The sequence below is a fragment of the Columba livia genome, unplaced genomic scaffold, assembly GCF_036013475.1.
Source record: "Columba livia isolate bColLiv1 breed racing homer unplaced genomic scaffold, bColLiv1.pat.W.v2 Scaffold_215, whole genome shotgun sequence".
NCBI lineage: Eukaryota > Metazoa > Chordata > Aves > Columbiformes > Columbidae > Columba > Columba livia.
This window is the reverse complement of record NW_027043252.1, coordinates 63,144-77,105: the sequence shown is the minus strand read 5'-3', so window position 1 is coordinate 77,105 and position 13,962 is coordinate 63,144. Positions and strand designations below refer to the sequence as shown.

At 53.3% G+C, this 13,962-nt stretch overlaps 1 protein-coding gene across 1 annotated transcript; it reads right to left on the bottom strand.

Moving 5' to 3' along the window:
- Positions 1–11,152: 11,152 nt before the first annotated feature.
- LOC135578023 (olfactory receptor 14J1-like) lies at positions 11,153–12,124 on the bottom strand. Its single transcript, XM_065048182.1, has one exon. It carries the CDS (start codon positions 12,122–12,124, stop codon positions 11,153–11,155), a length of 972 nt encoding a protein of 323 aa, XP_064904254.1.
- Positions 12,125–13,962: the final 1,838 nt, after the last annotated feature.

The window sequence follows — 13,962 nt, the reverse complement described above, 5'->3', positions numbered from 1 at the left end:
CACCTCTCTGAGAAGAGAACAGGAGTTTGACCAATGTCAGACAGAGCCGATTTCAGTTGCTCCAGGATGGACCCACTCCTTGCCAAACCTGAGCCACTCAGTGATGCTGGCAGCACCTCTGGGATATTGTATTTGAGAAAGGGTAAAAAACGCTGCACAACAGCAGGTGGGAGAGAGGAGGGAGGAGATGGGAGAGAAAAGCTCTGCAGACACCAAGGTCGTATCCCATAGGACCCAAGCAGGTCCCTCAGCAGGCCAAATCCTGCTTTCCTGAAATCCTGCTCTTGGCCTTGTTCTCATCTCCCAGGAGCCTCAGCTCCACTTTCCCATCCCTGACTGTTCCATCCTGACCAACTCTTTCTGGTTTGTAAGTGTGAAGTCCCACAGGGCACCTCACCCCACTGACTCCTCAGTCACCAGTGTCAGGAAATGTTGTCAATGGGCTCCAAACCCTCCTGGATGGCCGGTACCTTGCAGATATTGGGATATCTCAGATCTTCCATGAGGACACGGCCTGGAAACATGAGGCTTCTTTCATTTGTCTGAAGGAGGCCTCATCTCATTCCTCTTCCTCATCAGTGAGTCAGTAGCTGATGTCCAATCACCACAACGTTGCCCATGTTGTTCTGCCCTCTCATGCTGACTCCTCAACCTTCAACTGACACTGTCTGTCCCCAGACAGAGCTCCACACATTCCTGCTGCTCTCCTACATGAAGGGAAACTTGCTCTCTAAATCCATATCTCCGGTATTATGAGCACCAGAGCCCTAAGGCCCTACTGTTTCTACAGGAGATGGTATTTATAGTATCCTATAACTCCTCATACTGTTATGTTGGGAGAGACAACCCATCAGGATAAATAATCTGCATGCAAATATTAACAGCTGAGGAAATGGAGCTTCAGTCAAAGGAGGGTCCAGACCTTGAGAAAATCTGGGATTCACCCAACAGAAAGGTCTCTAATTTGTACATAGAAAACTGAGCAGTGCTGTATCAGGGTGAGACAATAACCCCATCCATCAGGACAGAGCAGGACCTGACACGCTGTGCAGTGACCCTGAGGAGAAGGGCCTGGGCACTACAAGGTCCCCACACCAGCCCGTGGTGCACGCTCACCATGAACAAGGCAGCTGCACACGGGGCTGCATGAGGAGGAGCGTGGGGACCCAGACACCTGCAGTTCTCATCCCATTCGGTTCAGCACTGGTGTGACCCACACACACGGGTGTGTGCCAGTGTGCGGCTTCCCAGTTTGGAGAAGCAGGGAGGAACTGCAGAGTGCAGGGCTGTGCCAAGGCAGGTTCAGCACCTTGTGCACATGGTGTGGGGTGCTGAGGGACCTGGGCTGCTTTGGCCCAGCAGCGCTGGGGAGGCTGCAGCAGTGCAGGAGTAGCCTGAGAGTGCTTAAAGGGCGGTTTCAGAGGTGGTGGAGGTTTCTTCATAGTGGGAAAGAGCATGAGAAAGAAATAATGGCCCAAAGTGCAGCTGGGGAGGTCCAGGCTGGACATGAGCAGAAAGGAATGTGATGGAAGGGCAGTGCTGTGGTGGAGCAGGTCAGCAGAGGGAGTCTGCATCAGCCCAAGGCTTCGTGCTTCAAGGACCAGCTGGGGAGGATGGAGAGATCTCAGCAAAGGAAGGAAGATGCTCAGGCAGGAGCAATGTGGGGCAGCAGGGGGGATGTCTCCAGCCTGCAGGGACAGAGGTGCAGGGGATGCCACAGCACAGGAAAGGCTGTTGTGGGGATGATCAAGGGATGGAAAGAGGCTGAAAGCCCCACCAGACATGAGCTCCTTCTCCCCTTGGCTATGGCTGTTGTCTGCACCTCTGATGCCTGTGAGGAGACACCTTGTCCTTGCAGCACAGGGGCCTCATGGCTCCTTGTCCCCAGCCAGGAACCTGGGAGGGGTGGGACCATAGTCCTGCCCTTGGCCTTGCACAGCCCCACATCACACTGTCCCAGGAAGGGCCCTGGGCAACGTGGGAGGGACAGGATCTGACTCCCCAGGGTTGGGGGTCAGGGCTTAGTTCTTTGGTTAATGAAACACATCCAGGTTTACGCAGCATCAGAGAGACCTTTACTTTGCTTTTCCTGACCTGTCATCACTGCCTCCAGTTTTCTGCTCTAACCGAACTCTGGGGTCATTTCTTCAGCTGCGTCCCTCAGTGGGACCCGTTAACATTACAAGAAACTTTGGAGTTTACATCTGACTTTGACTTCTTGAGAAGTTTCTTCAGCTTCCCCTCAGGGTCTGAGGTTCATGGACTCAGCACCAAACCCACCAGAGGGGTCATTAAAGTGCCTTGGCCTGCTCCTGAGCTGCTGAGCTGGGCTGTTCTCCTGGGAAAGGCAATGTAGGTGGTTGGTTGCTATGGACTCAATGAGACACAAATCTTCAGAATCCTGACACAGTAAGACTTTCGCTGTAGGACAAGGCAGCTGCATTTCCTGGAGGGATCTCCTAAAGCCGCCACAAGACACAGTTTGCAGGATCTCTAAGGTCTTTCTCACAGTATCTCTGTTGTAGAGAAGAACACACTCCAGACCAGCACATCCCTGCTGCACTGTCAGAGGGACAGGGCATGATGGCAGCTTCTGCTGAGGGTGACTGCAGGGGGAGCACCCAGGGGTGCCCAGGGCTGTCCTGCAGAGCAGGGTCCCTGCACCCCAGGGCTGTGCCGGGCAGGGACTCTGCCGCCTGCCAGGGTCAGCGCTCAGCCTGCCCAGGAGATCCCATGGCAGCAGCTGTGGGTGGAAGGAGCGACCCCCGGCAGGGCAGGCAGGGAGCTTGTGGGGTTGAAGGGGGCTGTGTGGGTCAGGGCTGATCAGAGCTCCAGATCCCCCCACAGACATGGCAGAGGGTCCTTCTGAACAACGACTTCAACACATGAACAGCTGCAAGGGAAAGAGTCTGTGCTTTCAGTTTTCCACTCTTGGTTGGCTGGGTGTGCAGTGGGAGATGGGGATTTATTTCTCTCTTTGGAGCAGACACTGAGACCCCAGTTCTCGTTAGGACTTGTCTGAGCTGCTCCTGAGCCCCTGCACACACAGAGCTGCCCCTGGGCAGTGCCAGGAGGTGTGAGCAGGACAGAGCTGAGCACACAGCGGGTGGGACGGGGTCTGTGACACTGACAGGGAGCAGACCAGGGACAGACACACAGCTGCAGGCAGCACAGACATGGGCAGGGAGAAGGAGCTCCTACCAGAAATGCCAGGGACGGGATTTAGGAACCCCCCTGCAATCCCCTGCAGTGCAGACACATTTCCCAGTGCAACCCCTGGTCTCCTCTCCTGCCCAGCAGACCCTCTGCCCCAAAGCCATGGGGTCCAGGTCACGAGTCTCCACCTCAGCAGCTGGACCTCCAGGTGAAGGGTTCCTGGAACGGGGTACACAAAAAAGGTGCTAAAAGTACTTGCTCTCCAGTGTCATTATGTGAGTGGCAGCAGCACAGCCAGGTCAGGAGAAGGTTCCACAGCATGCCCGTCTGCCTTTCTGTCCTTGCTTTATCTTCTGGTAGCACTGCAGTGTCCTTCCCTGTTTCTCCACCTGTTTCTGGTGCTCTTGCTCTCTGGGGTTGGTGTGCGAGTGTCGGTCACTTATTGTTCTGACACCAACTCAGGGGGTCTTGCCCCAGAGCTGTGTTGATGGAAACCAGATGCCCAAGCTGTATTTTAAACTGTGATGAAATGTTTTTCCCACTTCGTAGACAGAGAGAATGAGCTGAAACATCCCTCCATCAGGGAGGGGGTTTTCCATGAGAAACAACATATTTTCCCCAGAGAAGTCTCCCCTAACTTGTCACTGTCTTTCCTCCTATGACAGGTCCTCATGCCCACAGGCAGCCAATGTCCAACAGCAGCTCCATCACCCAGTTCCTCCTCCTGCCGTTCACAGACACACGGGAGCTGCAGCTCTTGCACTTCTGGCTCTTCCTGGGCATCTACCTGGCTGCCCTCCTGGGCAACGGCCTCATCATCACCACCATAGCCTGGGACCAGCACCTCCACACCCCCATGTACTTCTTCCTGCTCAACCTCGCCCTCCTCGACCTGGGCTCCATCTCCACCATTGTCCCCAAGTCCATGGCCAACTCTCTGTGGGACACCAAGGTCATTTCCTATGGAGGGTGTGCTACACAACTCTTTCTGTTTGTCTTTTTAGTTTCAGCAGAGTTTTACCTTCTCACCATCATGTCCTACGACCGCTACGTTGCCATCTGCAAACCCCTGCACTACGGGACCCTCCTGGGCAGCAGAGCTTGTGTCCACATGGCAGCAGCTGCCTGGGCCACTGGGTTTCTCAATGCTCTGCTCTACACGGCCAATACATTTTCACTGCCCCTGTGTAAGGGCAATTCTGTGGACCAGTTCTTCTGTGAAATCCCCCAGATCCTCAAGCTCTCCTGCTTACACTCCTACCTCAGGGAACTTGGGCTTCTCATGTTTAGTGCTTTTTTTTTTGAGGGATTTTTTGTGTTCATCGTGGTGTCCTATGTGCAGATCTTGAGGGCCGTGCTGAGGATCCCCTCTGAGCAGGGACGGCACAAAGCCTTTTCCACCTGCCTCCCTCACCTGGCCGTGGTCTCCCTGTTCATCAGCACTGGCTTGTTTGCCAAGCTGAAACCCTCATCCATCTCCTCCCCATCCCTGGATCTGGTGGTGTCTGTTCTGTACTCGGTGATGCCTCCAGCAGTGAACCCCCTCATCTACAGCATGAGGAACAGGGAACTCAAGGAGTCAATAAGGAAAGTGATGAGTGTTCAATTTTCAAAAGCTGTAATGAAGTGACGTCCTGCTTCTGCATGTCAGTTGTAATATAACGCATTGCTACATTGCTAGTTCAACCTGAGTTCTATAGCTTTTGTGTTTTGGTTTGTTTTTTCTTTTTTTTTCTTTTTTTTTTTTTTTTTTTTCTTTTGTCTTTGGTGTTTGTTTTTCTTGGTTGTATTAATGCTATCCATACGCAAAATTATTTGTCTTCTTATGGCTGTGTCCATATCTACCTGTCTGGCGTGTCCCATAGTCTTTGTGTAAATAAGGACCCATACTCTCCGTGTGTATAAAGTGAAATAAAGGACCCCGCACTGACTTGTTTGCCCAGAATCCTCTCTCTGGGATCTCTGGGGCTGCAGGAACCATGTCTGTGTGCTGAGGGGGACTGAGCAGGAGCCACCTTGAGCTGGGTCTTCCTCCCACCCTGACCAACGTGAATCTGCGGACTCACCCCATGGCCCTGGGCACCACAGCCCACTTGCTCTGCAGAGCAGCACCGCCAGGTCGGAGCTGTATGGAGCGTGGGAAGGGAGGCAGGAACAGCTGGCCAGGTCAGCATAGCTCAGCTGTCTTGGGAAAGGGCTCTGTGGGGAGACGGGATGTTCCAGGAGAAGAGTGGGGCACTGTATGTGTGCAGGAAAGACATGGAAAGAGAAACCCTTTGCTGCAGGTGGCAGCTTGGGGCAGGTGGCCCTGGCACTGTGGCAGCAGGACATTCCTGAGGATCTCCGAGGCCAAATGTCTCATGCTGTCCTGGGGAGCCAGTCTGGACCTGGGTCTGCAAGCTGCCTGTGCTGGAGACCCACTCGGCTTGCTGGCTTGATGAACATTCTCACTGTCCTTCATTCTCACTGGTCCCCACTGCTGTGGGACCAGTTCCAGTTCCAGTGTGGCTGCTCTGCCGGGCTCGGCTGGGGAGAGGGCAGGGGGGTGGCACAATTCAGGAGGGGGTGGGAGGGCTCAACTGGCAAATGCCCCAGAGCAGAAAATACCAGTGAACGGCTGAAGTGTGTGAGTGTGCAGGGCTGGCACACAGCAGTGTCCTCTCCTAGCCAGGCCTCCTGGGAGAGCCCTGAAGCACCAGCAGAGCAGGGGTGGTGTGTGCCCATGTTCATGGGACAACCTGGGGAAACTGGCCCAGGACAGTCACCACAGACCAGCCCCTCATAACCACCTTTTCCTGCACTGGCCCTTCACCCCAGCTGAGGGAGGTTGTTCATCCCTCAACACAAGAACACTGAATGAGTAAGTCAGAAGCCAATGTTTCCACCGCATGGATGAGATATGAGCATGCATATCATGTACATAAGAAGAACCCAACTCAGTACAACTGAGTACAACATCAACTATTCCTGCATGTTCCATGAAGGCCTGAATGCAGCACTAGGATGTGCTGCCTTGAACTGAGGTCCCCATGTCCATTCCTCATGACGTGGGACATGAGGATGGCCATGCCTAAGGATGTGGACATCCTGGATCATGGGGCTGAGGCCTATTGTCTGAGGCTTAACAAAGCCAAGTGCTGGGTCCTGCACTTGGGTCACAACCCCAGGCAGCGCTAAGGCTCAGGGAGGAGTGGCTGTAAAGCTGCCTGGTGGAAAGGGTGTTGAGCAATAGCTGGCTGAATATGAGCCAGAATGTTTCCAGGTGGCCAAAATGCCACAAGCATCCTGGCTTGTATCAGAAATGGTGTGGCCAGCAGGACTAGAGAAGTGATTGTGCCACTGCTCTCGGCACTGGTGAGGCCGCACCTTGAATCCTGTGTTGAGTTTGGGGCCCCTCATCTCAAGAAGGACATTGAGGTACTAGAGAGAGTGCAGAGGAGGCGACAAAGCTGCTGAGTTGCTGGAGCACAAGTGTGATGAGGAGCGGCTGAGGGAACTGGGGCTGTTCAGCCTGGAGAACAGGAGGTTGAGGGGAGACCTTCTCACTGTCCACAACTGCCTGACAGGAGGTTGCAATATGGCGGGTCTTGGTCTCTTCTCCCAAGTAGCAAGTGATAGGACAAGAGGAATTGGCCGCAATTTGCACCAGGGGAGGTTTAGATTGGATATTAGGAAAAAGGTATTTCCCGGAAAGGGTTGTCAGGCATTGGAACAGGCTGCCCAGGGCAGTGGGGGAGTCACCACCCCTGGAGGGGTTTAAAGGTGTTTAGACGAGGTTCTCAGGGACATGGTTTAGTGCGAGAGCTGGGCTATGGTTGGACTCAATGATCCCAAGGCTCTCTTCCAATCAGGGTATTCTATGTTTCTATGATTCTGCCTCAGATGAGAGTCCACAAAGCCAACTCAGTTATGGACACCTGGCACAACCCTGACATTCCTGTGTGTAACTGGGAACAAACCCCACTGACCCAGTGAGATTCACCTCCGTTGCCCTGTGATTCTGGATTGTGTTTTCAAAATGACAGTGCAATCCAGGAGGTCCTGGCATCCGTCAAACCCATCTTCAAGAAAGGCAGGAAGGAGAATGGGGAGAATCACAGGCTGCTCAGCTTGTCTCTGTCCCTGGGAAGGTGACGGGACAAGTCCTCCTGCAGCCATCTGCAGACACTTGAAGGACAAGAAAGAGACTTGTGAACCAAAATGGGCAGGGGAAAGACAGGCACGTTGTTTGTATGAAATTGTGCCAGGCCTTGGACATGGTCTCCCAGGTGTCCTTATAGCCTGATTGATGCTGTTTGGGCTGAAGAAGTGGATGCTTGGTGGGAAGTTCACTGAAACATCAAGGCCAAATATCATCTGCGATGCAGTGTCCTCTGTGCAGTTAGTGTGTCATCCCCCAGTGACCAGCGTTTGGGCCAAAACTGCTGAAGGTCTTTATTCTCCCTTCTGTGCTGTGATGGAGATGATGCAAAGCTCAACAAAGACCTTGAACAACCTTACCTGGTCACCCTGCTTTGGGAAGGAGAGTGAAACAAGATGTTCAGGGCTCTCTTCAAACCTGACTGACTCTATGATTCAATGAATCTTTCCCCTGGACACGTTTTTGAATATAGAATATCTGCAGAAAAGAAAAAAAAAAGAAAAAAAAAAAAAGAGGCAGAAGAGGAGATAGAAATGATGTCAACATAAAACCAATAGTTACTGCAAAGAAAGTTTCTCCACTCAGACATTTAGAGGGAAATACATTTGTTTAATTTGATACAACAAGCATACTATTATCTGGTCAGGCCCTGGGCTATGGGGAGGGGGATGAATGGGTGTGCTATTATGAGGTCAGCTGAGTCTCAGACACTCATAATCCAGTCAGAATCCTGTGGCTGTGAAGGGGACAGTGAGGTCAGTTGTGTCACTGGAGGTGACAGCCCAGCAGCAGGGACATGGCTGGGAAAGAACCTCTGCCCAAGGGCCCACAGGTCTTACCCAGGAAGAGAGATGGGTTGTCATGTCCATCCCACCGGAGAACATGACGGGACATCGGCAGGGACACGGTTGTGTCTGTCAGAGAAGCTGAAAGGCCAGCAGCACTCATGGGATTTAGAAGACCATGGCAAGGGGACTTCTCTCTGGTCAGGTAAAAGACCACAAGAAGCCTAATGGGTTGGTTCCCTGCATGAAGGGCAGTTTATGAGATGGTCGAGCTTTTCTTGATAGTGGGAAGAAGCAGGAAAGAGAAAAAAGAAGTCTACTTGGAAGGTGACAAATGGATATGAGGAGGAAGAAATGTGACTGGAAGGGCAGTGCTGTGGGGCAAGAGGGAGCTGGATCAGCCCATGGTTTGTGGTCCAACGAGCAGCCAGTGAGGGTGCAGACACAGCAGTGAAGGTGCAGAAATGCTGGGGTGAGAGCAGGTGGGGAAGCGAGATGGGTGTCTGCAGCCTGCAGGGAAAGAGGGGCAGGGGTAGCACCGTGTAGAACAGCCTGAGGTGGAGATGGCAAAGGGCGCTGGTGAGGCTGGAAGGGACCCACAGATCCCAGGTCTGTGTCCCCTTGGCCAGGGCAGTTGTCTCTGCCACTGAGGCCCAGGAGAAGACATGTTGTCCTCATGGCACTGGGGCCTCGGTGCCTCCTTGCAGCCCCATGGGGAAGCTGGAAGTTGTTGTCCCAGTGTTGTCCTTCCCTGGGCCTTGCACACCCACATCCCACGGTCCCAGGAAGAGCCCTGAGCCGTGTGTGAGGGACAGGATCCCCCTTCCCATTGCCTGGAGGTCATGGCTCCTCCTTTCTGCTTCAGAAAGCAAACCAAGGGGTTTCTGACTACCAGAGCTGAAGAAAAGACTAAACAGAACTGGCCCAAATACTGAGCACTGGGGACACCACCCATGACCAGCCAACAACTGGATTTGGCTCCGTTCACCACAACGTTTTGGGCCCGGCCCTCCAGCCAGTTCTTTACCCATCGCAGATACACCATCCAGGCCATGAGCTGCAGCTTCTCCAGGAGATGCTGTTGGATAGGGTGTCAAAGGCTTTACTGAAGTCTAAGGACACAACATCCACAGCCTTTCCCTCATCTACTAGACAGGTTACCCTGTCGTAAAAGGAGATCAGGTTTGTCAAACAGCACCTGCCTTTCAGAAACCCATGTTGACTGGGCCTGATCACATGGTTCTCTTGTATGTGTCGTGTAATGTTGTAATGTTACTCAAGATCATCTGCTCTATGACCTTGCCCAGCACCAAGGGCAGACTGACAGGTCTCTAGTTCCCCGGATCATCCTTCTGGCCCTTCTTGTAGATGGGTGTCATGTTAGCCAATTTCCAGTAAACTGGGACCTCCCCACTTGGACAGGATTGCTGGTAGATAATGGAAAGTGGCTCAGTGATTACCTCCACCAGGTGCCTCAACACCCCTGAGTGTATCCAATCTGGCCCCATAGACTTGTGGGTGTCCCAGTGGTGTAGCAGGTTGGGGCTTCATTCTGCTCCCCATCCCTGTCTTCTGGCTCAGGGGGCTGGGTACCTGGAGCACAACTGTTCTATTAAAGACTGAGGCACAGAAGGCATTTAGCAGCTCAGCCTTTCCCTCATCTTCTGTCACTGTGTTTCCCTCTGCATCCATCAGGGGATGGAGATTTTCCTTGGCCCTCCTCTTGTTGATGATATATTTATAGAAACTTTTCTTCTTACCTTTTACAGCAGTACCCAGGTGTAGCTCCAGTTGGGCTTTGGCCCTTCTAGTTGTCTCCCTCCATAACCTCAAAGAATTCTTCTATTCCTCCTGAGTAACCTGCCCCTCCTTCCAAAGTTTATTCCCATGCTCTCCCTGGAGATCCCCTGAGCTCTCCTGGGCGCATACAGTTCCTCTCCAGGAGAACATCTGCCATCATTCCTATTTCAGGTGGGACAGCAACAGGCAGATAAGTCCAAGACCTGTTACAGTCTTCTTGGACATGTGCAAACAAGAAGGAAGCTCTTAGTCCAGTCTTTGGTCCCTAACACACCCCCTGGGACTCTGAGCCTGTCTCCCTGAATCCATCAAGAACCCCAAAAGAGCAGGAGTCCTCCTGAGGGAGCAGCACCTGGGCTGTATTCCTGACACCAGCTCTGGAAGAGGCGTCCAGTCTTCTGCCCTGCCCTGAGGAGCCCCTGGGTTTATGGTGCTGTTTGCACAGACACAGCTCTGATCAAGTGGTTGACATCGCCTCCGCTTCTCTGCAGCCTCAGGGATGCCACTGTAGGGACAACAGGACTGTCTCAAGTTACATGAGACCTTAGGAACCCCACAAATCCAAGGGCACAGTCATTTGTTTTCAAATCACCTTTTCCATCCCGCCCCATCCCCAGTCCAAAATTCCAAGAGTGTTTAAACTGGATGCGTCGGTGTCTTCTTGGTCATGTTTGCACAGGAAGGTTAGAAGGAAAAGAGTGATATCCATATATGACCAGTAGGCAGTGTGCGATGTGACTGTGGACCGGTATCTGCTCTCCATGAGACCTCCCCTGAGCTCTAAATCAATCCTGTGCTCCAGCTCCACTGCAGTTTCCACAAAGCCGGTGTCTCTGAGGAGACACCAGCACTGAAAAGGCAGCATCCTGCTGTTGCCCTTGGCCACAGCTCCAGGGAAGCAGCAGCCTCGAGTCACTGGCGGCAGAGGGGGAGAGACCACTGAGGTGCCCATGGGCAGCCCCAAGGCCACCAGGGCTGCTCCTCCATGGGGCAGCATTTGTCTCCTGGACCCTCCTGCATCCTGGGGCTGAGCCCTCAGCTCCAGAGGAGAGTGAAGAGATGGGACCTGAGACAAATGGTTTTCTACTGCTTTATTTATTGACTTTATCAAAACCAATGAGTGCATATACATATGTACATGAGGACTTCGGTTCAAAAAAAGACTCACAGGAGGCCAAGAAATGTATTATTATAGACATGAACCAAAAAACAAAGCCCAGCAAAAGCACTATGGAAAAAGTAGACACATAAGATGAAAAGCTAGTTCTGGCTATTTCTGTTGCAGCCCTAATGAGATAACACAAACCTTATGAACCTGAAGTAGTGAGTATCGAAGTAGTTTCCTCAAGGCATCCTTGAGCTCCTGGTTCCTCATGCTGTAGATGAGGGGGTTCACTGCTGGAGGCATCACTGAGTACAGAACTGACACCACCAAGTCCAGGGATGGGGAGGAGATGGACGGGGGCTTCAGGTAGGCAAACATGATAGTGCTGACAAACAGGGAGACCACGGCCAGGTGAGGGAGGCAGGTGGAAAAGGCTTTGTGCCGTCCCTGCTCAGAGGGGATCCTCAGCACGGCCCTCAAGATCTGCACATAGGACACCACTATGAACACAAAACACATGAAAACTAAACAGGCATTAACCACAATAAGCCGAATTTCCCTGAGATAGGAGTGTAAGCAGGAGAGCTTGAGGATCTGGGGGATTTCACAGAAGAACTGGCCCAGGGCATTGCCCTTGCACAGGGGCAGTGAAAATGTATTGGCCGTGTGCAGCAGAGCATTGAGAAACCCAGTGGCCCAGGCAGCTGCTGCCATGTGGACACAAGCTCTGCTGCCCAGGAGGGTCCCGTAGTGCAGGGGTTTGCAGATGGCAACGTAGCGGTCGTAGGACATGATGGTGAGAAGAAAATACTCTGAACCAAGCAAGAAACAAAAAAAGAAGATCTGTGCAGCACATCCTGCATAGGAAATGACCCTGGTATCCCACAGAGAGTTGGCCATGGATTTGGGGACAGTAGTGGAGATGGAGCCCAGGTCCAGGAAGGAGAGGTTGAGCAGGAAGAAGTACATGGGGGTGTGGAGGTGCTGGTCCCAGGCTATGGTGGTGATGATGAGGCCGTTGCCCAGGAGGGCAGCCAGGTAGATGCCCAGGAAGAGCCAGAAGTGCAAGAGCTGCAGCTCCCGTGTGTCTGTGAACGGCAGGAGGAGGAACTGGGTGATGGAGCTGCTGTTGGACATTGGCTGCCTGTGGGCATGAGGACCTGTCATAGGAGGAAAAGATAGTGACAGGTTAGGGGTGAATTCTCTGAGGAAAATAAACATGCTGTTTCTCACGGAAACCTCCTCCCTGATGGAAGGACGTTTCAGCCAATTCTGTTTCTACCAACTGAAAAAAACAGTTCATCACAGCTTAAAATGCAGCTTAGGCATCTAGATACTATGAACACACCTCTGGGTCAAGACGCCCTGTGTTGGTGTCAGAACAAAAACTGACACACTCCCACCCCAACCCCAGAGAGCAAGAGCACCAGGGACAGGTGGAGAAACAGGGAAGGACACTGCAGTGCTACCAGAAAATAAAGCAAGGACAGAAAGGCAGACGGGCATGCTGTGGAACCTTCTCCTGACCCGGCTGTGCTGCTGCCACTCACATAATGACACTGGAGAGCAAGTACTTTTAGCACCTTTTTTGAGTACCTTGTTCCAGGTACCCTTCACCTGGAGGTCCAGCTGCTGAGGTGGAGACTCGTGACCTGGACCCCATGGCTTTGGGGCAGAGGGTCTGCTGGGGAGGAGAGGAGACCAGGGGTTGCACTGGGAAACGTGTCTGCGCTGGAAAGGATGTGAGAGAGGTTCCTAAATCCCATCCCCAGCATTTTTGATAACAGTTAAGTCTCCCTGCCCATGTCTGTGCTGCCTGCAGCTGTGTGTGTCCCTGGTCTGCTCCCTGTCAGTGTCACAGACCCCGTCCCACCCGCTGTGTGCTCAGCTCTGTCCTGCTCACACCTCCTGGCACTGCCCAGGGGCAGCTCTGTGTGTGCAGGGGGTCAGGAGCAGCTCAGACCAGTCCTGACGAGAACGGGGGTCTCAGTGTCTTCTCCAAAGAGAGAAATAAATCCCCATCTCCCACTGCACACCCAGACGAGCAAGAGTGAAAAACTGAAAGCACAGACTCCTTCCCTTGCAGCTGTTCCTGTATTGATGTTGTTCCGAAGGACCCTCTGCCATGTCTGTGGGGGGATCTGGAGCTCTGAGCAGCCCTGACCCACACAGCCCCCTTCAACCCCACAAGCTCCCTGCCTGCCCTGCCGGGGGTCGCTCCTTCCACCCACAGCTGCTGCCATGGGATCTCCCGGGCAGGCTGAGCGCTGACCCTGGCAGGCGGCAGAGTCCCTGCCCGGCACAGCCCTGGGGTGCAGGGACCCTGCTCTGCAGGACAGCCCGGGACACCCCTGGGTGCTCCCCCGGCTTCACAGCTGTTCAACATGGCCTGACAAGAGCCCCGTCCTTACAGATCCCACAAGCTGTGCCTGTGCCAGTTTCAGGAGTTGCCTCCAGGAGCTACAGCTGCACTGCCCTGCACCCAGAGACTTACCATGGCAAGGGCTGCAAAGGTTTCTCCTCCAGTGAGCTCTCAGTCATCCTCCCAGTCCTGACCACCTTTAATCTCTCTCTGCCTTGCTTGTCTCCTGAGATCCCCAGGCAGAGCCCTCAGCCCTGCTGCGTGTGCAGAGGAGCTGCTCCTGGGCAGAGCTGTGTCTCTGCAGCGCTGCCGCTGCCATGAGCTCCCTGTGTCCCAGGAGGCCAGCCCAGCTCAGCAGCACAGGAGCAGCCCCAGGAGCTTTAATGGCCCCTCTGGTGGGTTTGGTGCTGAGTCCATGGACATCAGACCCTTAGGGGAATTTGATGAAACCTCCCAAGAAGTCAAAGTCAGAATCAAACTCCAAACTTTCTTGTAATGTTAATGGGTGCCACTGAAGGACACTACTGAGCAACTGTCCCCAGGGCCAGTTAGAGCAGAAAACTGGAGACAGTGATGACATGTCAGGAAAAGCAAAGTAAAGGTCTCTCTGATG

Bases quoted from the DNA above. Each gene is read 5' to 3' on its own strand.
- LOC135578023 (XM_065048182.1), bottom strand. From the start codon at position 12,124: ATGTCCAACAGCAGCTCCATCACCCAGTTCCTCCTCCTGCCGTTCACA.